Source organism: Patagioenas fasciata, chromosome 11 (genome assembly GCF_037038585.1).
Source record: "Patagioenas fasciata isolate bPatFas1 chromosome 11, bPatFas1.hap1, whole genome shotgun sequence".
NCBI classification, from domain to species: Eukaryota; Metazoa; Chordata; class Aves; order Columbiformes; family Columbidae; genus Patagioenas; species Patagioenas fasciata.
The window spans coordinates 8,173,888-8,201,061 of NC_092530.1; the positions used below are offsets into that span (position 1 = coordinate 8,173,888).

Below are 27,174 nucleotides of genomic sequence, written 5' to 3' on the forward strand. Positions count from 1 at the left end.
GCTGTTATTCTGTACAAAATAATATGCAACATGTTAAATGTCCCCAGGTTTCACTATCGGACAAAGCAAAGAGCCATGGCATTCCCCCGGAGTCCAAACACTCATTTGGGAATGAAGGGTCCCAACATCTCCTGGAAGCCACAGAGTTCACATCTACACTAACATTTCAATGAACAGGCAGCGCATGGCAGGCAGCATCACAGAGCTGAGTATTTAGAAGAAGGAGAGATACGAAAAGATTCAGCCAAATTACAAAACACTGAATGTATTCAAGAAAAGCATCAAAGAAAGACGCCAATGCCAGACTTGTCCCTCTGCAGCTTGGATTACCTGGTTTGGTGACACTTCAGCTCAATGGGAAGATGCTCTTGTCCCTCTCATTTCCTGGTAAGTACCAGTTTTATAGTCGCCCTCTGTAGGAGGAGCCTAGGGCCAGTTGCTTCACACATTGGCACCTGTAGCATTTTGGAGACAGGAATTTCCTTGAACTTTGTCAGTTATTGTCCTAAATCTTTTTTTACTTCCTGAAACGAAGAGGGGGTTCCCATCTGTTCAGCAGAGAAAAGCCACCCCTCCTCATCTATTCCCCCCACCCTCTCAGTCCCCGGAGGCTGATGTCATCGCACTTGAAATTCAGTTGCAAAAAAAACCAAAAAGCAAATTGCCTTTCAGAAGCATATATAAACCCTGACACCAAAGCACCTTTCAGACACCTCTTCTATCCCTCGAATCAAGCCGTGCAGAGCTGGGGATTAAGCAGAGGTAGCAGCCACCAGCATGGTCTACTTAACCTTACAGGTAACTACTATTTCATGTACAAACCCTATCCATCTCTGATCTTTCCTTTTTCACTTTAAGGAGGTAATGTTGTTTGCCGGGCGGTTCCTCAACTGGTTCAAAATTATCGTGGCATTAAATGGGAACCTGCCCCAATACTAACAAAATCAGATGGTTTTCACAGACACTTTATTCATAGTTACTAACCTCTTCCTTCCATTCCTGCTGCTTTGATGTGTCCCAAACCTGTTTTGTACAGTGCCATGGCAGGGGGGTTGTTGTTGTTGGGATGTGCTGGGTGTTTTTTTTCCTCCTCGTGTCCACTCCGAGCTGGTCCTGTTCGCAGCCATAAGAGGATTTCATGGTAGGTCTGAAAAGGCTGCGCTGCCCCTTCTCCTGCACTGCTTTACTTCCCTGGCTATTCTTGGCACCTCTGCTGGACTGAGCTTTGGAAAATATGTTTTTTCTCTCCTTTAAATATGTAGTTAGTTTTATCCGCTTGTTTGATCTCTGAGTGCCTTACAATGCCATGTTATAGGCACAACCAGTAAAACTGCTCTGAAAAAGTTCAAGCAGCTTAGGTGACAAATGCTCTTTCTCTGTCTTTACTCTAGAAATACCAGAAGTTCTTGGCAAGCTCCCGGCAAGTTCACAAAACTGCTGCTCATGGTTTGTACCTCTCTGCAGAACTGCATTCCCTGTGCTTTTTCAAAGAGCATCCCAAAATAATAATGTAATTAAAGTGCTGGGCTAAGTGCGTTGAGATAAACGGCTCAAATTCTTGGGAAACAAAGCAAGCTTGGGGGGTCTTGTGATGATTATTGCCCTCGGCTGCTAAAGAACAAGGAAAAAAGTAACAGGTGGTAAAAATGTTGACTGTTAGTCCTGCACTGATTTAGAACCAGACTTTCCAAATTCTTACACTTTGACCATAAATGTAAGATATTTAAATTGTAGTTGTCATCGGATTGCTCAGATCCTTAACTCCTTTGTTTGTCATTCTTTATTACATCTGATCTTGCTATTAACGTTGCTTGAAGGGATTCACGGATCACTGTCTATGTCTCACAGCCAGTGTGTTGTCTTCGCCAGGGCTGCATGTCTACAGCTTCTCTGCTTCAGATAAATTAAGCAGAACTTTTGCTGTGCAGCCTCTTGGTCTATTATAACTTTGTCTATTAACCTATTTTAGAATGTGTTATTAACACAATAAGTACAATGGCTGTTACTTAATGATTACTTGAGAACAAGAGAAATAATAATAATCCACACAGATTTATTTGCTCTTGGACAAGCTTATTAGACAGGGTCTTTTTTTTCAATCAAGTTACGCAGCACAGCTGCCGTACCAGGACAAAAACACTGATGTCATAAATGTCTTTAACTAAAGGGTTTAAAAAAACCTGCTTTCTACTGAAGTGACAAAGAGCATTTGATAACGGGAAGGAAGCAATCAAAACTTTATGGCTGTAATGTGATTCAAGCAGATTTTCCTCCAGCCTCTCCAGTCTCATTTGACTTCTCTGTTCCCTTCTCCTTGAGGGCGTTGCTGCTTTCGTTTGTTGTAGACTGAAGATGCTCTCAGAGAACACAGAGAGGACGTGGATTTTTGTCAGCAGAAGGTTTCTGCTGAGTGTTACAGATTCCTATAGCAATATATTTCACGGAGCCGCTGCAAGGGGTGAATTTTGTTTCAGTGAGTCACAGCAGTGATGACATTCTCAGCTGTGTTTACAAGTGGTTTTAGACTCCTAGGCTCTAGGTGAGCCCAAATACATTTGCAAGCAAACTGTGAGTCAGTAGGCATGACATTTAAGAATGAATACAAGCTAGTGAAATTAGGGAATGGTCATTTTTTTAATTGGGATATTTGCTGTTTAAAAAATGAGGTGTCATATGTACCCGCTGATTTTGATGATGTTTCCTGTAAGCCTGAAGCAAAATACTTTAATTTTCATGCTTCACTCATCTTGACTTTTTCATGTGATTAATTTCCTTTGGACATTAATGCCATCTTTTACCTGTGTGCATGTGCATATGTACCCCTCAGATACACATGTAAGTGTGCATATATGTATATATATATATATATATATATGAATTGACAATCATGCAGATGTTAGCTATATGGCATTTGATAGTTTTCCTACTTCCACGTGCACTCTCAAAATTATATTATAAATTACAAGGGGGTCATAATAATTATAATTACATGAATTATAAATCAATCAAACCCAAGCAACTTGTCACTAAAAAGTACCATGGCCCCAAATTGGATATTTCCCACAGAATTTCGACACCTCAAAGATTTGGAAATGGTGACTTTTAAACCCAAAAGCACCACTAGTTTGTGCTGTCTGCTCAGCTCTCTCTTACAGTTCATAAATACAGCCATGGATTTTGCCTTGGGAAGCTCAGTGTCTTTCAGAGACAGGAAAAACTTTCCTTCAGACATCAGACTCAGGACATCTTCTGGTTTAATCCCCTTCTGAAATGTAGGCTGGATCCTTTGAAATCCTGAGCTCAACTATGAAAGAACACACAAAGGCGGGGGTTTTTTTGGTTTCATTTTGTTTTGGTTTTGTTTTGGTTTCGATTTTTTTTGAGTGCAAAGGGCTTAAGAGCTTTGCTGGCTGAGTCAGGACACCTCAGTGCCTTGTAGGACCAAACTTCTGGATAAACCCAGACTTTGGGTTTAGTCCTGCTTGCTGAAAAATAATAGAAGCTATAAGAAGTTTGTTTTTTATGCAATCCACTCCCAACAGGGCAACACTGGTAATGCAGCAGGGCATTCACTCTGCCCTTTCTCCAAATGAAGGGATGTAATTTGTATCGACCCCCCAAAAGATGGTTGCTTGAAGCCCAGGGTGAGATGACACGCTAAGCCCTGAAACTGCTTTACTTTAACCTTCTTGAAGCCACCCCAGATGTGCACAGAGCAGTCCTTGTAAGGGCAGGAGACTGGATGTGTTGTGGACCCTTGAAAACCCATGGAAGGGGACACGATTCACACCAGCCTGCTCAACTTGTGCTCCTTGTGCTGCTGATGAAGGTGAAATGACACCTTCCCTCAGAGAAGATGCCAGTCCCCTCTCTAGGAGCATCTCTCCACTGCCTATAGAGGGAGCCTGGAGCAATGGTGCTCCTCTCCTAGACTTGGCCAAGTGCCTGAAGACACAGGAGGTGACTCTGGGCCCAAATGGCATTCTCAGGGAGGGGCTCACAGCCTGGGACAGCACAGGGAGCCTGTATGTCACCTCCCAAATCTGTAGCCTGGATGCAACCACAAGGGACATGCTGGGTGTATCTTGCACTGTCCAGCTGCCTTTGTCCTTCAATAAATTCAGTGAGACCAGAAAATGAAGACTTGTGAGCTGTCAGCACAGGGCCCATGTGTGTCTTTACCCCCTCCCCTCTCTCTCGATGCTGCAGTGGTGGCCAGGAGCGCTCCGGAGGAGACCGTGACCAGCAGCTTCGCCTCCTTCATCCATGCAGTTCAGCCCGAGCACTTGTCCAAGACTGTCCGTCACAGGAGCAAGAGGATGATCCTCGACAGCATTGGGGTTGGCCTCGTGGGCAGCACGACGCGTGTGTTCGATATTGCTCTGCGGTACTGCCGGGTAGGAACAGCCCCATATTTCATATAGTTACGTGGTCTCCACCTTGACACCACCACCACAACCAAGGTTTTATTTCATGGCTGATGCAGGACTTTTGCCTCGCAGTACAGGGGTGTTGTGGCACCACACAGCCCCTGCCTCACTCAGCATCCTCACCTGGATCTCCCTCCCTTTCGCAGGAGCTGTATTCTTCAGTTGCCGTGAGCTCTGTCTATGGCAAGCCAGGTGTAAAGCTCTCCCCAACGCTGGCTGCATTCACCAACGGAGTTGCGGTAAGGCAAGCTCTTCCAGGAGAAGCTCTGCTTTGTAGTGCCTTCTAAAATACTAGTTAGTATTACAGGAAGCAGACTGGTGCCTGGGAGGGATGATGAGGGACAAGAAGTCATGGACTCCTCTGCAGCCTTCACATTGCTTTTAGAGGGACCAAACCACCACCATGGGGACCACTGGGTGACTGGGTGGATGTTATTACAGAGGCAGCCTCAGTAATATCAGCAAGGACCCCTAGCCCTCTCAGCTCCCAGCCCCCTACACCCACGTCTTTATCTCCATTTCCCTGTCAGACTCACTCCATGGACTTCGATGATACCTGGCATCCTGCTACTCACCCATCAGGGGCTGTTCTGCCAGCTCTTCTGGCAGCTTCCCAGATGCTACCTCCAAGTACCAAACCCAATGGCATGGATTTTCTGCTGGCATTTAATGTGGGCCTGGAAGTACAAGGAAGGCTCATGCATTTCTCCACTGAGACTCACAACATTCCCAAAAGGTAAATCTCCTTTTCTACACTGAGTAGGAAGAGGGTCAGTCCGTTAACAGGCCTACTCGGGGTTTCAAAATGTTGGTTTAAGTTTGGCTGAACTCAAGATCAGGGTAAAACCCCACTGAGAGACAAAGGCGAGTTCTGCCAGGGCTGATGAGGTACAACTTAACCGGTTTGCATTTGGTGACCTTCAGTGACCTTGCCTCAAAAATAACCATCAAGAGGACTACCACTGAGTCTGCAGTTTTGCCATCTAAAATAAACAGGGCAGGGGCATAGAACGGGCAGTGATCCACAGCCATACAGACAGCTACAGTGTGGGCACAGCATCCAGCACAACTTCTGCCTGCGCCAGCTGCCGTTCACCAGGCAGGGCCCTGGTCTGGTGCAGGAGATGGCATCAACCAGAAATTGTTACCCTTGGACATGTTGTGTGAGGCCACCTTATTTACCTGGGGGTACAAAGTCTGGCTTTATGGACACAAGCCTTGCCACTTACTCTTAGGGAAAACTTAAAAATTGATTTCTGTAGTTGTTGAGCTCACTCTGTTTCTCAAATTAAGTTTCAAAGAGACACTTAGTTTTTAGATGGCTAAATTTTGAGTTAGATGAATCCCACCTGCACCAGAGCCATGGGGGATTTCCCCCGGCTGACTTGGCAGTTCATTTCCAGGCTCACTGGCAGGTCTGGTAGGTGAGGTGCATGGATGCTCCCTTTCCCAAGCAGGCAGGGATGCTCATATCTGCAATTTTCCCTTCAGGTTCCACCCTCCCTCAGTGGTTGGCACCATGGGCAGTGCTGCGGCCACTGCAAAACTGCTCTCTCTCAGCATGGCCCAGTGCACACATGCTTTGGGCATTGCTGCATCGCTTGCAGGGGCACCCATGGCAAACGCTGCCACCCAAGCCAAGCCATTGCATATCGGAAATGCCACCCGCCTGGGCCTCGAAGCAGCCCTGCTGGCTGCCCGAGGGATGGAGGCTAACCCCTTAATTCTGGATGACATCCCTGGTTGCTCTGGATTCAGTGCTTTCTATGGTGTCTATCAGCCCACACCACTGTCCACACCAAGTGACCACCATGAGTTCCTCTTGGAGAAGCAGGATATTGCCTTCAAGCGCTTCCCAGCCCACCTGGGAATGCACTGGGTGGTGGATGCCGCCTTGTCTGTCCGGAACCTCTTCATCAACTATGCAGGGTCCTTCTCTCCTTCTTTGATCCGCACCATTGTGCTGAAGATCCCAGTGTCAAAGTACATCAACCGGCCTTTTCCCAGCTCTGAACACCAGGCCAGACACTCCTTCCAGTTCAATGCCTGTACAGCCCTGTTGGATGGTGAAGTGGGTCTCGGCTCCTTCTCAGAGAGCAGCATCCACCGGCAGGAGCTGAGGGAGCTTCTGGACAAAGTGGTGGTGGAGCACCCTGAAGATAATGTGGCCAACTTCGACAAGATGTACGGAGAGGTGGCACTGCTTCTGCACAGTGGGGATGTCCTGACAGGCAAATGTGACACTTTCTATGGGCACTGGAGGAAGCCTCTGAGTAAAGAATCGCTCCTGAAGAAGTTTCGATCCAATGCCTCTCATGTGCTTCCAGAAGAAAAAATAGAAACCATCATCACTATGGTGGACAACCTGGAGAAACTGTCAGATAGTTCCCAGCTGGCCAGCAGCCTGTGAGGGAACAGAAAGTTGTTTTTTGATAAGGGACTTGTCCCAGTGAAACTCTCATTTCTTTCTTCATTGGTGCTTTTACTATTGATTTCCAGTGCCAAGAAACTTTCCACCCCTTGAAGTAAAAGTAGACACCTTAATATCAAAAGAGCCCACGAGGCAGGAGGTGCGTCTGTGTCAGTAATTAGCACACAGATTAAATTTCAGCTCACAGTTCATGCTGCCTGAATAGCTGAAAGGCCACCACAAATACGAAAAAAAATGCTGTGGAAATCTGTGAGAATCCTGGGGTACCACCTGGAAGCCGATTCCCCAGAAGGTACTGGGTTTGGATATTTTTCAAAGCTGCATTTGAAGTTATTTCTGTACAGAATGCCTGACTGCTGAGTCTGGGATGAAGAGGAAGTTCAGCTGCAAAATGTGTGCTTTTCTTACTGCTCTTCTGGGCACTTTTCAGATCATGGTTAGTTAGTCATGCTGGCCAGATGAAAAATCTATCAGTTACTGTAAACAACCCTGCCTGCAAAACTCTCAGCAGAGGTGTTTGTTTTGTTTTGGGTTGGGTTGGGTTGGGCTTTTTTTTCCACTAAAAGCCTCCCATTCCACTTGGGAAGTGTTGGTCACTTCTCTGTGTACAAGGGATGGTTCAAGCACCCTTAAAACCTGTATAGCTTTTCTGGATGAAAGGCAATTGATAGGTGAGGAACCCCACAGGGGTCCTACACCTACACCCTGTGCCTCCTTTGAGGTGAACCCTGCCCATCCCAGGGCTGTGCCACATCATCCCTCCTGGCTTTGCACAGGTCGCCCAGGCACCTCTTCAGAGCCGGCTCACCAGAGGTGTTCTCTATAGTCCATGCAGAGACAGGCACCTCTGGATGGTGACTTGGGCACATACCTGCTGTGACTCACATCAATCCCTATTTCTCTCCCCTGAGAGGAGGGAAAGCTTATCGAGACTCAGTCCTTAACTCATCTTTCCAACTGGCATGAAATCAGTACTTGTGCTCCTGAGTAGCCATTCACTGAAAGGCTTTCTTCCCCTGTGTCTGTTCTGAAAAAATGAGATGGAGAACTATGCAATATCCCTTTGCACATTATACAAATGCTGTGATTGCTGATCCCAATTATTGTTTCCAATATGATCATGATATAGGTATAGAATCTATTGCAGAAGTCAAGGGTGGCTTCTGCAAGGGGGACAAAGGTGAGACTAGACAGGTGAGAAGGAATGTGGGCTGGTCCTTTTTTAGCTTGCTGGTAGTGGTCTATGCAGAGAACTTCCCAGCCAGAGCAAAGCTGTTTGCCCACCTGTTAATCCACTTTCTCCTACTGTCTGGTGTATTCACACTGAATCTTTCTCAATAAAGAACTGAAATAAATTCATTTTCTGCATAAAGATTTAATGCTACATTATGTAGACCTTCAGGTTTTGAGTTTTAATCTGAACATATGCAATACAGAGGCTCTTCTAATAGATGGGGAACCCTGCAGTGGCTAGGACAGGGCCAGCTAGGAGGTTGGCCTGTGGCCGGTGATTTCTCTGGGATAATATATTTACATTGAGCCCTGCAGTTTGTTTGTCCTGATGAGAACATTTTGTCCCTGAGATCTAGAAACGCTCATTCATGTCTTGGTTGTCCCATCAGTTGCAATCCTGATGCCTTTCAGCAGATGACATGTAAAATTAAGAATGGAAAGCACAGGGAGGCTGTTAGGGTCCAACTTTCCTTTTATTTGGCCCCTTATCAGTTGAAACAGTAAGTGGCTTTTCCAGAACATCTAAGAGCTGAAGGCATACCTGAGATTTTTTTCATTCATGACATTTCCTCTAAAAGCCTAAGACCCTGAAAATATCTCCAGTATCCCAGCCCAGGAAAATGTCTTAACAGTTATTTTCAGTTTCAAACAGCACATGTTTCATATCCTTAAGTAATTAGGAGGCCCAAACCGCTGGCAAGGGAAACAAGGCCTTACAAGACCCAAGGAAAAAAAATGGCCTGTGAAAACTGTCGACCAGCTTGTGTGACACTGAGGGTATTCAGCAACTAACACGGTGCCACCAAAGTCCCTAATTTCTGCTCTCAGGCTGAGTAAGAAAAGAGCCATTGTCCTTCTTTCTACAACTGTTCCAAGATAAATGACACTTAAAATTAAGAAAAGGAAAGCTTTCTCCACAAACATATTTACAGTAGCAAGCCCAGTGACTGAACGCACACTTGCAGTGCAGAGGCAGGCAGGATCTGTGTCAGCAATCCATCAGCAACTACAACCCACGCCAGAAATTAATAGGGCTCTGCTGGAACCAGCGCCTGGCCAGGGAGAAGTCGTGGGCAGCAGAGAGCGAGGAAAGCTGAGGCAGGGCTGGCAGGAGCAGGAGGCTGCCATCAGCCTTCTTCTCCCTGGGCATCGACCCTCTCCCGTGGGCAGGACCCACCCGTGGGGCTCCGTCGTGGGTCCGGCTGGAACCGCGGGCCCTCAGCACCATGGAGAGCAGCCGCGGCCGGGCCGGGGGTCCCTGCCGGGGATCCCTGCCGGGGGGTCCTTCCCTGGGGGTCCCTCACTGCGGTTCCTTTCATGGGCTTCTTCCCGAGGGGGGTCTCCCGGGGAGTCCTTTCCTGGTGCTCCTTCCCTGGGGGTCCTTCCCTGGGGGTTCTTCTTCGGAGTTCCCTCCCTGGGGTTCCCTTCCTGGAGGTCCTTCCCTGGGGTCCCTCCCGTGGGTCCCTCCCTGGGGTTCCTTCACCGGAGGTTCCTTCCCTGGGGTTCTTTTCCTGGGGGTCCCTCCCTAGAGGTCCCTTCTTGGGGTTCCTTTTCTGGGGTTCCCTCCCTGGAGCTCCTTCCCTGGGGTCCCTCTCGAAGGTTCCTTTCCTGGGGGTCCCCCCTGAGGGTGCTCTCCCGGGGGATCCTTTCCTGGGGTTCCTTCCCTGGGGTCCCTCCTGGGGGTTCCTTCCCTGGGGTTCCTTTCCTGGGGTCCGCCCCTGGGGGTCCTGTCTGGGGTTCCTTCCCTGGGGTCCCTCCCGGGGGGTCCTGTCTGGGGTTCCTTCCCTGGGGTCCTTCCCAGGGGGTCCCTTCTTGGGGTTCCTTTCCTGGAGGTCCTTCTCTGAGGTCCTTCCCTTTGGTTACCTCCCTGGGGTCTGTTCACAAGACAAAGGCTATGAGGTTCTGTGACTGTCTCCCATGGCAGCTCTTGTCTTTAAGTTCCAACAACTGGTTCAACTCAAGCTGAAAGCAGCTTTCACCCCTCAGCCACCCCCGACACAAGCTTTTACTATAGTCTAAAGTAGTGAATTTTTTAGGGCTTTGCATTTTCCCACAACACAGAAAATTTTGGATTTTCCAAGAAACAGCAGCAGAAAAAAAAATAGTATAATTTACAGATAATTTCAATTTTAGAGAGGATTTTTACTGTAGAAGTCAGAAGAGTCCTCTCTGCCATCCAGCGCTATTTCCATCGTGATGACGTTGCTACCTCAGTGTGGCCAGCTGGGGAACTGCTCTCCTTAAAATACCCAAGTCCTTCTTTATTGTTTTATGCTTTTTAAATAACTGAAGGATTGCTTTTTAAGCTATTAAAGCAAGAAGAAAACTTAGGAGCATCTCACAAGTAACTGGGTGCAATTGGTTGGAGTCAGAGTGGATTCTGCTGCTGTAGATGCCCACTCCTCCTGGCAGGGATGAGTCCTGCCTCCCTCCATGCCATGCAGGACATCTCTGCTTTTTCCCACCCTGGCTAACAGGAACCCTATAACTATTTATGCAGATCTGAGCATGAGGCACAGAGCTCCAGCCTCAGGAGCACTTTGTGTGTCAGACACTGAGGCCAAGTTTCCAGGTGGGAACAGGATTTCAACAGTCACAGATGGATTTAAACCACCGGCTTGGTGTGAGAGCCACCAGTGCCGGCCAGACTGAGTCAGGCCAAGCAGGCAGACAGAGAAGGGAGACAGAAATCTTCAGGTGTGTAAGAGTGACTTTTAAGAAGAGAGGAATTACAGGTTCTTTGTGTTCATGGAAAACAGTGTAGAAATTAGAGGCTTCAACTGTAGCAAAAGGGGTGGCAGACGTTAGGAAAGACGTCCCCAAAAAAGAGTGCAGCAGCAGCAGGACAGATTTTCCAAGAAGGTCATGAAGTCTCCATTGATGGTGATTTATAAAAGTTGGATTCACACCCAGTGAGAGCTGAGCAGGCTGCCTTGGGAAAGCTCTCAGGGTTCACGCAGCCCTACTTTTACAGCTGGGATTTAAAACTTGTACTAGGTTTGCAAAATACAAGCTTGAACCTGAAATGGGCCATCAAAAGCCTGACCTCTGTATCCTTTATCCTGTGGGGACACACGGTATGGTTGTGGTTAGGGTTCCCCTCTGTCAACTGCAGTCACATCTGTGCTGTACCTGGAAACCTTGATCAGATTCTCATCAGGGTCTCAGAAGCAGATGGACATTATTGGACCCATGGCACCAGTTCTGGCCATGGAACCTTCTTCAGTGATCACCCCACAGGCCTGGGAAGACACATAAGGGCAGGGTTTTAACGCTTGTGGTAGACTTAGAGTGTTGTGCACTCTTCCCCACCAGGCTTGAAAACATGAGCTGTTGAATGAGACAATTCTGACATTCCCCAAGACACACTCTAAAAGTGTCACTTGGGGGCTCTGGCTTCATGCCTTCTGAGGTCACACTGCCCTGTGCACACTCCACACCTTCCTCACCTTCCTCACCTTCAGAAGACTCAGCAGCTCGCCCAGGGGCACCTGTGTGATAGGGCAGATGTCTGCAGAGCCAGGGACTGAGCACCAAGCCTTGGTTTCAAACTCTTCCCCAGCCTCACGTAGGTTAAACTTCTGGTTGCCAAAATGTAAAGCTTTGTGATTTCCCTGTCCCCAAAGAAAAGAATCAAAGTGCAATGAGACTTAAAGGGTTGGAAGTCTTCAGCACCCACTCACCTGTGTAGTCTTAAAAGTCCTGAGGACCTGCCTGTAGTCCTGCTAACTCTGGGCTCTTGCTGTGGCAACCCAAGGACAAGAACTGGCCACTCCAAGTGTCCCATGACATCCCTGGAAATGTGGAATGACCCAAGAAAGTCCTACAGCCACATGTAGCTATTTCCAAGACATAATGGATCTAAGTTTTTAGTTTTGGGCATTCTCCATCCTGCCCATGGGGCGGCCACACAAATAATGCAGAGGATGACACTGCAGTGGGAACAAATATGAGGCGATGGGAAGAGGGTGAGGAAGGAGGTTTTGGCATCTCTTTTCTTTCCAGACTCTCAAGGAGATTTTGACAGGCTCGTATGGCAGCTGAGACCCCATGGATATGCAGGACACTCATCTGCCATCTGTGCCTGTCTGAAGAACAAACTGCAGCTCACTGTAGCCTTGGGATGTGAGTGTAGCTGCTTTTAAGAGACTTGATAGGGCAGGAGAGGAGGACATAAGCTTGGAAGTTAAAAAGGTGCAGCGTGTACATTCAGAACAGGACAAGTGGCCTGAAGCTTAGACTGGAAATGAGTTTGGACTGTTCTGAAAATATTATCCACCTCTTCCTCTACTTGCCAATGGAAAAATCAAAACAAGAGCCTGCCAGACTTCTTTAGAGGATGTGTAGGTTTGAGGGTTCTCCTCCTTCAGTCCTAGAAATTGTTTTTCACAGAACTTTTCCGTTTTTTTTTGGTTACTTTGATTCCTTCTGCAGCATGGTTTGGATTTTCCTCTAGCTCAGCTTGATTCTGTTGAAAGTCAAAGCCTGATGGCCTGCAGCTTGTGCTGGTCCTACTGTCCCCACTCCAAGGAGGTGCCCCAGATACCACAAAGACCAGTCACTAACCCAGAACTGCAGTTCCAGCTCCCCTAGACCCGAGTTTAGCCTGTTCTCCAATGTTACCTTGAAAGTCACCACCTCTGTGCCCAGGACTTTGGAATAAAAGGCCGTGTCCTCAATGCTCTTCACAGTCAACACAAGGTGGTCCAGGCACTGGATGAAACATGGGGGTGTATTCATACACTCCTCCTTCCAGGACATCTTACGGCTGGGAACTAGTGTGCAAAACCACAGAACATGAAGTTTAGGAGTGTCCGGCTTCTCAGTGAAATGGTCCAGGCAGCTGTGAACTGAACCGTGAATTATACAAGTTTTCTTTTGGCCTGCAGATGGCACAAGTACAGAAGCAATAAATTCTCCTCCCTGGAAGAGCCTCAGACCCCCCTGCTTTGCTCTGGTGGGACTTCAGCATGACAGAAACCCCGGAGGGGGCCTGATCTGGAGGTCCAGCTGGGTGACCTTGCTGAGGGCTGATGTCACCAAGATGCTGAGCTCCCAGTGCACAAAAACCTGTGTGCACCAAGGATGGGCTGTATGTGTGATCCTTCCCTCCAACTCCCTCTGGTGTCCTCCCAACTTTCTTCACGCCCAGGTGTGGACACTCATCCAGGTGGAGCAAAGACAGAGTGTGAAGATGAGCTGGGCCCTGGCAGTGCAGTAGGAAATGTCTCTGGGGGAAGAATGTTCCTGTGAGAAGAAGGCACCAGTACACCCATGGAAAGGTACTGTGTCATTATCTTGCAGGAAGGGGACAAAAATCCTTTCTGGTGCCTATATAATGTAGATATAAAACAAGGATCATGGACCATAGGAAAGAAACTGCGGCCCTGACCAGCGCCAAGAGGATGAGAACTTGCCACCAACATGGGACTGAGCTGAGGGGCAAATGGCCAATGTGACATGGTGGCTTGGCAGGGGAAAATCAGTTTTAGGCAAATTAAAAGTGCTGTAAATGTTTCAGTGACTTACTTGTCATGCCTTTGCTTCACTTCAGCCCCATCCACACCAGAGCAGGATCCCTGATGGTCCCACCCTGGTGACTCCAATGACCCTCTGATGATCCCCAGACCCCTGATCATCACACACATGTAAAGCAGGCTCCATGGCAGCAGATCTCCCTGCTGTTCCCCAGAGCCTGGGAGCACCTTTGCACCCAGCTGTGAAAAGAAAATGGATCTGGCCCTGGTGGCCTTAATGATATTTTTGGGAGGCTGTGAAGTTTTTGTTTCATTTTGCGTTTGGTTGATTTTACATTCAGAAAACCTGGATGCTGAAACTAGGAGAGGTGTGACAAGCGTGATAAACAGATTCAAGTTTCCTTCAAATCAGTAACAGCTCACTACTTAGATACATTTACTTCTTGCTCATAAAAAGGCCCAAATCCTGATGCAAATGACAATTCACTCTTCTGAGACTCTTGACAGGTTCTCCACTGACACCCCCATGCAAGGAAGCCTATCGCTCCTGCTGCCTCTTGGGAAAAAAAGAAGTGGAAAATAAACCACCTCAACAATAATGCAGCAGAAAATGGCACAAATCAGAAAAACAGCTCACACCACCAACCCCCTTTGGCCTTGTCATTTGTCTTCAAAGTGCTGGAAGTCATCACAGGCCAGAGGGTGAGGCTGATGCCAGAGGTTCAAGGAGATGCAGCATGAGGGCACGGGGGACTCAGTAGCCTGGGTTTACAGTGAGCCTTTGTGTTTTCTCTCATGTTGGGTTCATATCCTCTGGCATTGCCCTTCTGCAGCATGGGAATGGCTGGCAAGGAGAGGTTTCAAAGCCCTGATGACACAGGAGCGAGTTCAGCATGAAACCAGACAGTTTCACTGGGACATCTGCTCAATGCAGCCAGAGGAGCTTGCTTGGAGTGGGACCCTGATGTCCCTGAGCCCGAGCTGGGACTGCAGCATGCTCAGTGCCTGCACCAGTTACAGGGGAAGCTGTGAACAGGGGCAGCAGAAAGTCACCGCTCCTCCTTGCTGCAGGTGGCGTTTGTGTTTAACAGCCTCACCTCCGAGCAAGCCGGGCTCCATCCCTCTGAAAAGTCCTTTCCACCTGGGAAGATTTCCACGTTCCCAAGTTGCAGAGTCCTCATGTGACAGCCTGCAGCTGCAGCTCCAGACCAGCAAACCTTGCCAACAGAGCCCTCCTGTCTCACGTGAGAAAACAACCGCAAGGAAATCAGACGGCAAAAATCGGTTGAGTATCTGCAGGAGAGGACTAACAGCTGGGCAAGCTGGCGCCTGACAGTTCCCAGATGACTGTCCTGCTGCCCGGAGCCGAGCTGTGCGAGCATGGAGGGAAAGATCAACAAGATTAGAAATAGGCGCTCTGGGCACTGCTCCCCGCAGAGGTTGTACCTTGACTCAAAGGACCTGAAAGTGCAAATACATAGTGTTGCTTGAAAAAGCCTGGAAGAAAAGAGTCTGGATATTTTAGCCACATATGTCTCCCTTTGCAAGGGGCAGCTGTGCTAATGTGCTTTATTAAAGCACACAGTTGTGCTTGGTGCTCAGGCTGGGGTGACTTACAGTTAAGAAGTGTATCCCTGGAGCAGAGGAGCTGGAGAAGCAGCTGCAATAGACTCCCTGGCAGTGGGCAATGTGCTCGTTCACCTCTTTGCCTCCAAGATTATTTTCTACCATGCAACTTGTTGATGTGTTATTGCCCTGTGAGGCACTCGCTGTGCCCGGGAGTCCTGCAACATCCCGCTAACTGGTAAGAGACGGATGAGCTGAGGGTGACACGCTGACAGGCAACGTGTAGCAAGGAGCAACAGCAAAGGAGCCTCAGGGTGATGTGCACAGTTTTGGGCACATTTTTGGACACCCGTTCCTGCAAACATGTCCAAGGGAATTCTCTGTGGCCCGAGGCAGAGTTTGAGATTTGCTTTTTCTTCCTCTACAAAAACCAAATCTGTCAAAAACAAAATGGAGTTTTGAAAGGCCTAAATCTCTCTGCACAGTTAGTTCCAAACATTAAGTATTTCAGGCTGTGGAAAAGCTGCCAGGCAAGTGGTTAAAGGCACAGGACATTCTGTGTTAAAATCATTCTGCATAGACCTTTTCCACCCAAACTGCCCACATTTCACTGTGCACAGCAAAACACCAAACAAAACCAGAATTTCTGGTATGTGGCAAGTGCTGAAAATGTTTGTGGCTTTTTTGCCTCAAATGAAGGGAAAGAACATCTGTGGGTTGCTGCAGGAGAGAGTAATTGAACCACCTGCACCCTCTATGTACATACTTTCTGGATTTTTCTTCCCTGCATGTCCAAGTTGGCCCACAGGATTTCCCCCAAAGCTACTTCATGGGTTACCATCTGCTATCAACTAGTAGTGGTGAGGACGAGTAGGTTATACAGGCTAATCCCGGGACATGCAACACCACCCTTGTGCCTTCCTTGTCTTGAAGGTCACTGTGGGTTCATCCACGTTGGAGAAGGCAGAGCTGGGTTGGAAATCCCACAGCAGGAGCTCAGCAAAAGGCTCTTCCTCCCCAGCATGGCGAGTGTCCCTTAAGAGTCATCCAGTGGGGCAACTGCCACTGGTCCCAACACAAAACAATAGAAAATAAGAGGACGCCAAGGCTCTGAATGGGGAAAGAGGCTCATAAATCTGCCCTGAGGGCAATTATAGAAAACAGACCACATTTATTTTTTAAACACAGTTTTCAGCCTGCTCCTGTGGGCTCTGCAGCAGCCTCATGCCAGCTGGCCCAAAGGGGCAAGAAGGACAGAGAGGTGCTCAGCTTGTGCTGCAGCCTCACTTGAAGGAGACTGTCAGCATTTGTCTGTCTGTCAGCCCCGATTTTCATAAGACACACAGGAGCTGACTGGCATGGTGATTCTTGGTGTCCTCTCCAGGTCAAGAGGCTCAATATCTGCACATTGGGGCTGTCAGACAGAGGGACAAGCAGCAAGGGGACCTCCCAAGCCTTGGTTTTTTGGGAAAAATCCTAATGTATTTTGTTTACTAAGACTCACAAAGTTGGTCCCACAGACGTTGGTAACAGGACCATTACTACTGATGCCTGACAGGGCTTTGAGGGCACTAATTTGCCTTTAATAGCCTTGATGAGCCTCACCTGGGGGCTTCCAACAACCTCCATGGAGCATATTTAAGCTCTTCTCAGGGCTTTCACTTCATGCCTGAGTTTTGGTGTAGGTGTGCTGGTCTCTAGTCTAGCCCTGGATATGCTTCTATCCAGCCAATGATACTGCTGGTCTGGTCTTCAGCTTATGGATTGATGTCCTGGACCTTGTGTCATCACTATAGGCCTGATAGTTGTTTTGTACTGAATCAGAGAGTTCAGAATCTTCAGGGGCTTTTTTGAGAGAAGTTTATAATGGACAGTATGTTAGCCTTGTGATTATCATCAAGAAATACACCAGCTGTATTTTCAACAACAAAAATGTATTGGTGAATTGTGAAGTTGCTACAGGGTGTTCATAAGAAAATGAAATATGAACAGGAATATCCCCAAGAGACCAGTTTGGATTTCTATAACTGTAGCATTTGCTCCATTCCAGCTTACATGTAAGTAAATCCTTTCTGAGCTAAAACCACTAAAACCTTTTATACTAATAACTCTGAACTCTCATCTGTCTCTGTGGAAGAGCTGGTTGTGCATGTTCTGATACCTGCCTATAGTAACACAACACGCATCTGGGTGGCTCAATGTGTTATAACCCTTGTGTTTTAGTACAGGTTCATTGTGAAATCTGAGAGCAGATGAAAAGGAGCCAGTTCCTGGAGAGATAATGGCTTTCACTGTTCAGTTGCACTGGGAAGCGGTCTGCTAGAAAGGTGCACCAACAGCACTTAATTTGGCAGAAACTTGAGGTTGGGGAAGTTTTTTTACTAGCTGCATAATGGTTTCTTGGAGCGGGGAAGCTGTGGTCTGGGTCTGAGAATTCCACTTCTCCAAGGGAGATCTAGCTCAAGACTGACAAGTTAGAGACACTTCAGCATTAAGTTCAGGATGGAACCCCCATATCTCAGAGTTCAGCTTGGGAAGGGTTTTGAGTTTAGCTCCTTAAAGGTGTAGCTGCAGGCAAGGGTTCCCGAGCTGCTCTCATCTTCCAGAGAGGGTTGCCTCTACATATTGGACAGAGTTATAGAGTTGAAGTAGTTCAGCAGGTCTTCCATGGTGAAGTCCATGGCAATCCCTGACCCCGTGTAACAGCGCTGGATCAGATCCTCAAACTCCTGGTACTGACGTATGAACTCCTGCTCCATAGCATGCCACACCACCTGGGGAAAAGCAGAACGTCAACTCCCTTCATCAGCCCGTGACATCTATGCATACTTTGCAGCCCTGAACCCTGCAAAGCCTCATAGTATTACACCCAGATCACACTCCAATTACCGGTAAAAGATTTTCCTCTGGGGAGAGATACTTATGGATTTTCCTGTAGAGGTTCTCAAGGGCTCTTTTTACTTCCTTGCCTGGGTATTTTTCAATGACCTTCCTCAGCTCTTGCTTGCTGTAGGCCAGCTGAAAGCTGACCTCTTCTTCTTTCACCCCCTGAGCCACACGGGCTTTCACCCCTTCAAAGAAGTGCTGGAAAGACAAGGAGACATTCAGTGATGAGCTGCCCTACGGTGGACTCCTGTGTCAGGGATGAAACCCAACCACTTTCCTCAGTTCCCTTCTCATGTCTAATTAAGTGGAAATAAAGTATAGGAGGTTGTTTATCCTCCAGGAAAGTAGGGCATGGGGATTTTCATCAGTTTTCTTCCCTCCCTGCTTGACAAGCAGCATCTCTAAGGATTGCAGTACCAGGGAGCAAGGGGACTACTGGAAAAAATGCCTTGCATTCCTTGGTGCTTCATGCAGCTTTGCTCACTACAGAGGGTTTGGAGCCAGAGGTGAGATGGAAGGATCCAAGAATCTGCAAAACTGTAAAGCAAAACTCATTTTTTCTCACTTCTTCTGGGATATTGAATGAAAGCAGAAGAGGATGGTCTGTAGGGAGGCGTTTCAAAAGGAGCACATGTTGACATCAAGCATGGCTGTTGCTTGAGAGCCCAGGGTTATGTCGACCCCAAGCAATACAGACCTCAGGGACCTTTCAGAAAAGTACCAGGAGCAGTGCAGCTCAGCAAAAAGCTCAATGCTGACAGATACTTTTTTCAACATGAGTTTTTCAAACGCAGAATTTGTCAGGCTGGAAGGGACCTCAGGAGGTTCAAACTGATTTCAAACAAGGGTTCTTGGGGCATTCTCAAGGTAGGTCTTGAAAACCTTCAAGGACAGAGACTGTGCAGCCTCTCCGGACAGACTGTTTAAATGCTTTATTATCCTTACAGTAATTTTTTTCCTTCTATCCAGCTGGAACATTCCTTCTTACTTTTCAGACTGTGATCTTTTATCATCCTCCTGTGTATCTCAGTAACCTTCTAGGGAAGGTGGCTACTAGGTACCCCTGAAATAGTTTCTTTTCCAGGTTGACCAAGTCCTGCTTCTCCAGCCTTTCCTCACCACTTCGGTGGCCCTCCACTGGTCTTGCTCCAGTTTAACAAGACCTCTTGTCTCCGGTGGATGTGACATACATCTCTACCTATCTCTTCCACAGCTGGACATGGTATTCCACATCTGGTCTAATGAAGGCTGAAAAAAGGGAATGATCACTTCCTTCAGCCTACAGTCTACCATGCTGCTCATACAGTCCAGTCATCTGTCTGCTGTCTTGTGTATTTCCACTGCGATTTTGCTGTGGAGAAATACCCTAAATCCTGAGCATTTTCAGAAGGAAAGAAGTTCCTAAATGTATAAGTTGTTTTCAGAAACAGAAATGGGCTCCTACATTACTTAGGCCCCCTGGCAACCTCTTGATGTTAGTGAAATTTGCTCAGATCTGAAGAGCTGTGTGGTCTGCTAGAGAAGGCCAGGTCAGGATTCTCAAAATCCCTGAGCAGAATGCAATCCAAGTACTCTCATAGGTTACTTGCTTGGCTTTGCTGTGAGCAAAGAAATTATACTTTCCCTCACAGAGGAAGGATTTGAAGCCATTAACACAGTCTTCCAGTCAAACCTACAAGATGTTTGACATCAAAGACTGGAAACAAATTGAAAGTAACAGGCCCTATAAATAATTTAATCTGATCTCAATCTGTGAGGCATTTTAGGCCAGTGAGAAGAGAGAAGGAGCAGAGCGAGGAGAGGTCTCGGGAGCAGCCACCGTCTCTGGAAGATGGGGGATGCCAGTTTGAGGTAGCAAAGCCAGATGCTCTTAGCTCAGTTAACAAAGCAGCCACTTGGGAAAAGTGAAGCTGTGTTAGACTTATTAGTCCAGGCAGCCGTGCAAAAAGAAACGAGCATCCGCCAGACTCAGGCACGCAATCGCGAGCAGGGTCTGAACAGGTCCTCGCGACACTGCAGGGAGTTGCAGAACTGGTACCAGCGTCTGGCGCGACTGAGTCCGGTTCTTGTTGGGGCTGTGCTCCATGTGGTCAGAGGAGGTGTGAGAACATTGGGGTGTGACAACACGCTAACATAATCCCAGACTGGATTGGGGTGGGGGGCGGTTTTGATTTGAACAGCAGTTAATTCATAATTTTGGGAAGCGTTGTTGCCCTTTGAGACTCAGGTGAGGGTCAGTTTAACCCGTACTCACGTTGAGCTTCTCCAGTGGCTGGCCCAGGTACTTGATGACATATTTCTCCATGTGCTCACTATACCTTTGCTTGGCTTCTATCTTCTTAGCCTCCAAGCAGTGGATCTTCTTTTGGCATAGGAAGCAGTGAATATGGTAGAAATTTTCCATCATGACCATATCTGTGTTCACCTTCAGGTTTGCTGAGGACAGACTATTGACTTAAAAGAAAGGAACAAATCAGGTATGGAGAGAAGACCCTGCAGGCTGAGTCAGAAGGGACATGAGATACACTTTGGTCACCAGTTGAGATTTGATTCCCTGTCTCACCTGCTTTGCTGTAAACATTGCTGGAGCCTGGAAGGGGTTGTGTTCATGGATTTAAGAGCTGCTATTCAGTGGGTCACTCCAGGCCCATCTGCAGGTGGGAGCTGCCTCTCTACACCACCTCATAATCTGTGGTTTGAGGGCTTAGAGTTGTTCCTTCTGCAGCCCCTCATGTCCTCTCCAGGCTGGGAATCAGGGTATCTCCACTGACAGAGAGCTGTAGGCACCAGCTGGGACAATGCAAGGATCTACTGAAGGCTATAATATCTGCCTTGCTCTCCCAACCCCTCTCTCCCTACCAATGTGCCTTGGTGCTTTGGGGTGTTCTTTGGGACCTCTGAGCTTGGGAGTCTGATCCGTAGTGAGGAGCTACTCCCTCCATAGTGGAAAAGGACAGATTGACATTAGTTTCAAAGCTAAGCACATTTCTTAGCCATGTCACAACCAGGACCATGCTGGTGTGGCAGACACCACGCACCTGGCATGCCAGGCTCTCTGAATTTGTCTGAGTCCAGGCTCAGTGAAGGCACTTTCAGCCCCAGGCAGTGCCCAGGGGACAGGTAACCTCCACTTCCCCTCTCTGGTGGGTTGGCTGATTGACAGTAACTCCTGAAGCTGCAGCTATACCTTTGCTCGAGTGATGCATGCAGCTGCCAGCCTTTGTACTCACTGCTGCTGAAGACGCTGCCGGCCAGCCTGAGATGTGCTTTGTCCAGCTCTCCTCTCCGCCGAACTGTCCTGAACACGTCCTCCGAGAAGTTCACAAACTCCTCAAAGTGGATCACGGCAGGCAGGATCCCGCCTTTCATCTTGCTGGGCACCTTTGCCTCCTCAATCTCTTTGCACAAGCTCCCCTGGCAACAACACAAAAGAGACGGCACTCTCAGATCTGACATGACTCCCGTCGCATTTTACAGTAGACTAAGGCACAGGCCAGAAAACAAGCAAAGTAACCAGTTGTGTGTAGCACTTTCTCCATTTACAATATCTTCCATGGGAATATATGTGAGTTTCTTTGTTTGAGGCTGGATATGAAGCTGTGCTTGATGCTCTCCTGGAGCTGGTGTACCTGGTCTCTCAGGCTATGTGGTTCTTTGCTGCGATTTCCCCATACAGACACTTGCAGCTCCTGGAGCAGGGGTGTTCACCACTGCCATTTCTTGCACTTCTCATGCTGGTTTATGAGCAGATTTGCTGCTTCAGGTCTTGGCACAAACATGGTTATTGTCAACATGCGCCTTCCCTTGACCTCAGTGGGCACAGGACCAGGTTTTTCAACCAATTCTGATAGGCTCTCAACCACCCCACACTCCCCTTCCTGCTGCTTGGTCCTGGAGCATGTCCTGCTGTGACAGCAGGAGAAGAGGAGCTTGGCTCCAGCCATCTGACGTGATGCCATGACACACACAACCTCCCAGTACTCTATATGGGGCAAAAACCTTTGGTTTGACCATCCTGGTAAGGGGAAACACAGGTGGCACTCAGCTTTATTGTGCCCCACCTCCCTCACATAGACAGAGTCATTGATGTAGTGAGGGTCTAGTCCTCCCAAAACCAAAAAGCCATATCCCTGCCTGATATAAACTTCTACTGCCTTCAATGAAGATCATGTTAGAAGTCCAGAAGATTCTGGAGGGGGTCAGAGATCGCTCAGGTCTACTTGTGCTTACTCTTGCTGACACTCACAATGTATTTGTTGAAGCTGCTCTTGGCCAGGAGCAGCATGTTGCCCAGGACAGTGTTGAGGAAGGATGAGGGGAGAGCTGAGGAAGAGCCCCACATCTCAAAGATGGAATCATTCAAGGCAACCAGGACCTGCAAGCAGCCGAATGGGTGGACCTTATTGCAGACATCTACGAATCCTCTCAGCTCTGGTTCCAGGCAACTAAAGATCTCGCTGAGTAGATGGGTCGTAGGTTCTTCTAGTCTTGGGGAAAAAAAGAAAAAGTAGGTAATTAAATGGAGAAGGGCAGTGGCCCTGTGGCTGCAGAGGCCAGGGCAAAGCTAAAGAAATAGCCAAAGCCTTCTGTATCGCAGTGGAGTCTGTTTATACTCGCTTCATCCTTCAACTCTTCACCATCTTGGCTTGTGGAAAGATACTGAAATGTCCTGTTTTGCCAGCCAAATGAAAAATGTCAGTGTTTTTATGCTGACATTTTTTATAAGATTATTGTTTCATAGTATATCTTTATTACATTGCTAACAAGGAAATAAAACTGATCAAAGCATAGGCTTTTCCGTGAAACGTAAACCTCACCTTCTGGCCCACCCTGGAGCAGAACCAGCAGGCTCTGCTCAGCCTCTCTGCACACCCAGCTGCAATGGCTCCTGTGTTTTTGTGATCCAGGATGCAAACCTGAGATCACTGAGCTGACACCAGGATGGCCAAGAGTGGAAAAAAATTCCATCTACCAGTTCCTCAGGCAGTTCCTGTAGGACACTCCAGACCATGTTCCCTCAGAGCAGACAGCTCTATCTCACCACCCACGTACTGGCTCCGAGGCCTGGCGCAAGGAGAACCCTCTGGAGATGCCGTGCTCTCTGCTTCCTTAGAGGTAGACGCCTGAAAGAAAGAATGAGGTGGAAATTATTTGTCTGCCCACCCTCAGAGAGGAAAACTTGAGACCTGGGTTTCATTTTTGCTGCCTCCTATTGGAATCCTGTGTTTAATGCTCCTGTGGGAGCTATCGGTTAAGTTCAATTCAATTGTCTATCATCATGTCTTAAGCTCCCCCACTACCAACACCACTGACAGTTGCTAGAGGACAAGTGCCCAGGACACCTCAGGTGTCTGACAGAGATGAGCAGCCACCCCACCGTGTCTGCTGAGGCTTTTATCAAGCTGGAAGGAGGACATGCTAATGGGACTGGAGTGGACATAGTCCTCACGCTTACCGCCAGCATCTGCAGGTCTGCAGCATCCCGGCTTAGCTGGAAGAATTCCTCAATGAACTGCTGCTCCGCGGTGCAAAGGGGTTGCAGCTCTCTCAGCACCTGTTCTAACATCTGCTTAGAGACCATCAGGCATGTTAGAAACCCCTTCTAGCACACGTGGAGGACAGCAGAGTAGATGTACATGTCCGCCTGAAGTGACATCTAAGCCAGGTCAGCAGTACAGAGCATCTCTGCTGCTGCCTGAGGTACACAGCATAGAGCACTGGTGTCAAACACAGGGCCCGTGGGCTGGATCCAGCCCCCTCTTTGTTTTATCTGTCCTGGCACTTTGTTTCCACCCAGTATCAGTGCCAAATTCCCTGTCCCCAGGCTCCTGCCAGCGCTGGTCACTGTGCAGCGTGTGACACACATGGTGCTGCAGGAGGACAGTGTTCGAATGAGTTTGACACCCCTGCATTGCAGGATTGTCATTGCAATAATGTTATGGTTAGAGAAAACACCTTTTGGGATTTCTCTGTGCGCAGAACAAATGGGCTTTGCAGAAGAGACCACAGCACAGTTTTTAAAATTACATTGTTCTCTTTGTTTGTTTTTCTCTGAGATATTTATGATTTTACCAGCAGTATATTGCACTATTAGGTGATGCCAGGGTCTCCCTCTTCTGCTCGTGCTAACAGGAATATTTCAAGTTGCTCAAGTGAAGTGTGAAGGAGTAGTATGCTGTAATTTCTACGGTGTTTCTGATTAGAAGTTGTGTTCATTTATAACAGTTTGGAGGATGAGGTATCAAAAAAAGCTAAAGGTTGCGAAAGAGCACCTGGATTTTTTTTTCCTGTTTAGTTAATAAGTAATTGCAGTTATTGAGTGGAAACTGTTGGGTTTCCACTAGTGTTGTTGAGAATGGTGAAAGTAGTGATATTGAGTTGCCAAGGAGTGGAAAGAAGCCAAACACCATTTCTGATTCTATTCTGAAAGCCTTCTACTTTCCCGTTGCTCTCAAAACCAGTTTCACATTTAGTAGATAATTACATATATTTGCTTTTGTTAATTAAAACCAAATCTAGCATTCAAAAATGTAAGACTTAAATCTATTTGATTTAGTTTATATTGACCTTTTAAAACAGAACTGGATAAACGTAATTTTAGGACTGTATAAATAGTCCTAGAATCACATTCGGCTCTTTGACGGTGACCGTGAGGCTGATGTGGCCGCCGGTGAAAATGAGTTTGACACCCGTGGCACAGAGAAAGGACCTTGGGGTGGGCTGCAGCACTGGCACAGCCCCCACAGGACATGGAAACCCTTTGGAAAACCTCAGCTCCTTACCCTGCCGACGTTGCCTTTGTCCGGTGTGTCCTGCAGGCCTTCCCGGCTCCCAGGGAGGCTCCATCGACACCGCTGCCTGCTCCCCATCGGCTTCTCTGCGCTTTCCTGAAGACCTGTGTGGTATGTTGGTAGGTGGTTAGACATCTCCATCCCTCCTGGCCTCTCCAGCTCCTTCGGTCATTTTAACACACTTAAATGTTTCTTTTTATGTCTGATCTTATGCACGAATTTGCCTTTTTCTGTTGGATTTAGAGATACGGGGATGCAGGTTTTGGTCTCATTTTTGTATCTGCCTTCCCATCTGTTTCTCTCTCTTTTTCATGATTTTTTATTTCACTGTCTGTGATGCTTACCCCTTTGCTATTTAGTGCTTAATACTAACTCTTGAGGACTGAGGAGTGGAAAATCATAAATGATAGGAGCATTAATGGGCAGAAATGCCTGCAAGAGTTTCAGTAAAAACGTTTGTTGCTAAGTTTTGATGGTAAATTGCCATAAAACAATATTGAGGTAGGGTGGAGAATTGGCTTTTTTCCAAAAGCTAGCCTTTAAAAATTATAAACATTCACATGGAAATTAATATACTTTTCAAACATGACCGGTTTTTACCATACTGTTTTCACTGGGTGCCTGGCTTAAGTGGAATAATTTCTTTGAAATGGGCATTAAAAAAATACTATTATACTCACTGAAAGAAATCAGTGGGGAAACATCCCTATTATTTTCTAATTAATTCTAAAAACTGGTCTCATTCCACTAACCCCAGAGGTCCCAGGTGAGTCAGGCCAGCTCTCCATTTCTCATAACATCCAAAATATCCTTATTCAAGCTACTACCTGTAGGGCTTTTACCTTTGGAAAGGCTTTGTCAGATGCCTGACAGACTGAGCAGGGATGAGAGATGGCAGCCAGCTCTGCTCAGCCTTGCTAAAACCATGGAGAAAATTAACGAGCTGCTTCATAATCTTTTTCCCACACTTATGCGATGGGTGATGATAATTTCACCTGCTGCGAAAAGGGCAAAACCAGGAAAAAATGTCTCCCCACAGCAATCGGGGAAGAGTTTTATGAGACTGTAAATTTTAGTGTGGAAAAGGGAATGTGAAAATGAGGAGAAAAGATTTAATTATTGGCTCACAAGTAATTATAAACAGCTTGGGATTTGCCTTCTAAACTCTCCCATAATACTGAAACAAGGCAACAAATCATCAGGTGGTATATTTAGAAGTGACCAACATAAATAACCCTTTATGAGGGCAGGGAATCAATCCTAAAAATTCAGTGCCACAGTAATCAGCAGAAAGAAAGAGGCATAGAGAGCTCAAGCGAGCCTGGGATATTTTAAAGCAGGGATGAGGGACATTATCAGGCAAGTGTCCTTGCAGCCTGGGCTTTCATCCATGCAGCCGCTCACCCCAAGGAGCAGCTGAAACATCAGGAAAGACCTTGGATGTGGTTCCCGCAGAACTTCATCAAAGCCAAACCTCCCCTGCAAAACAGCCTGAGATCAACCAGTTCTGCAGAAAATATTTCAGCAGGAGTCTCTGAAGGTCCCTGGGACAGACTGTGCTCGCTGTCAGTGCCCGCTGCTGCCAAGCTCCTGCAGCAGAAGGACATGTCCACGCATTGCCAGGTGCTGCTGACCCTGCAGTGATGTGGCTGGAGTGTCGATGTGCTGCTCACATCAATGGTGGGCTGAGCACCCCCAACCAAGCCTGGTGCTTCCTCACCGGTCCCAGGCCTCACTCCATGGTGCCAGCACACCCAAGCATGGGCAAAGCGTATCTCATCTCATCCTGGCCGCGGGAGCAACACCTCTGGGTGATTTATCATGGTGCAGTAACAGGCTTGTAGCCATCAAGGTGTCCTGCTAGTGCTGCAAAGGGTTTCACAGACCCTATATTTTCTCCTGGGATTTTAATTACTTCCATTTTATGGGACCCGTGTAGGCATTAAAGATAGACCAAGTACTGAGAGGAAATCACTGGTTTAACATTTACCAAAAGGAGATCAGGCAGACTGTCTGCAACATGTGCCGTACACTGGTTTTTTTTTCTTATTTAATGTGTCTGTTTTCATAAAGGGCCTCTTTAATAGCAATCTCTGTTCCTGAAATGTCCCCAATTTTAATGGCTTTCTGAGCAGACCCAGCTGTGCTTTGGGAGGAGACAAACTTGGGTTTTTTGTTTTCTATCACCCAGCAAAATTCAAGTCCCTTGCTCAGAGCCCATCAATCACTTTTCAAATAGGAACCAGGGCCTCTTTATCCTACACAGAATCTTTCTTATTTCCTTCTGTTTAAACAAAAGCAATCACCCCTCTTCACGAAATGGTGCTTGATCACATTATCTTATAAACCATGGACTGGAG

At 47.4% G+C, this 27,174-nt stretch overlaps 3 protein-coding genes across 3 annotated transcripts in view; 1 reads left to right on the forward strand and 2 right to left on the reverse strand.

Moving 5' to 3' along the window:
• The first annotated feature begins 777 nt into the window (after nucleotides 1-777).
• Nucleotides 778-6,840, forward strand: LOC136106525 (cis-aconitate decarboxylase-like). The gene is made up of 6 exons (XM_065846874.1): nucleotides 778-798; nucleotides 1,392-1,446; nucleotides 4,210-4,397; nucleotides 4,577-4,669; nucleotides 4,961-5,166; nucleotides 5,922-6,840. The coding sequence occupies exons 1-6, from the start codon at nucleotides 778-780 to the stop codon at nucleotides 6,838-6,840; spliced, it is 1,482 nt and encodes a 493-aa protein (XP_065702946.1).
• Nucleotides 6,841-11,183: 4,343 nt separating this feature from the next.
• GLOD5 (glyoxalase domain containing 5) lies at nucleotides 11,184-12,855 on the reverse strand. Its single transcript, XM_065846793.1, is given in 3 exon segments — nucleotides 11,184-11,336; nucleotides 11,553-11,708; nucleotides 12,718-12,855. Coding segments are annotated over 3 exon segments (447 nt in total).
• Nucleotides 12,856-17,010: 4,155 nt separating this feature from the next.
• Nucleotides 17,011-27,174, reverse strand: part of LOC136106271 (exocyst complex component 1-like) — a 31,012-nt gene continuing 20,848 nt past the window's right edge. The window contains exons 10-17 of the mRNA XM_065846531.2: nucleotides 24,806-24,918; nucleotides 23,479-23,589; nucleotides 23,076-23,146; nucleotides 22,270-22,510; nucleotides 21,254-21,437; nucleotides 20,278-20,477; nucleotides 18,027-18,221; nucleotides 17,011-17,911 (exon numbers count right to left, since the gene is read on the reverse strand). Coding sequence (XP_065702603.1) covers nucleotides 17,756-17,911; nucleotides 18,027-18,221; nucleotides 20,278-20,477; nucleotides 21,254-21,437; nucleotides 22,270-22,510; nucleotides 23,076-23,146; nucleotides 23,479-23,589; nucleotides 24,806-24,918 — 1,271 coding nt within the window. The 3' untranslated portion in view covers nucleotides 17,011-17,755. The remainder of the gene's footprint in view (nucleotides 17,912-18,026; nucleotides 18,222-20,277; nucleotides 20,478-21,253; nucleotides 21,438-22,269; nucleotides 22,511-23,075; nucleotides 23,147-23,478; nucleotides 23,590-24,805; nucleotides 24,919-27,174) is intronic.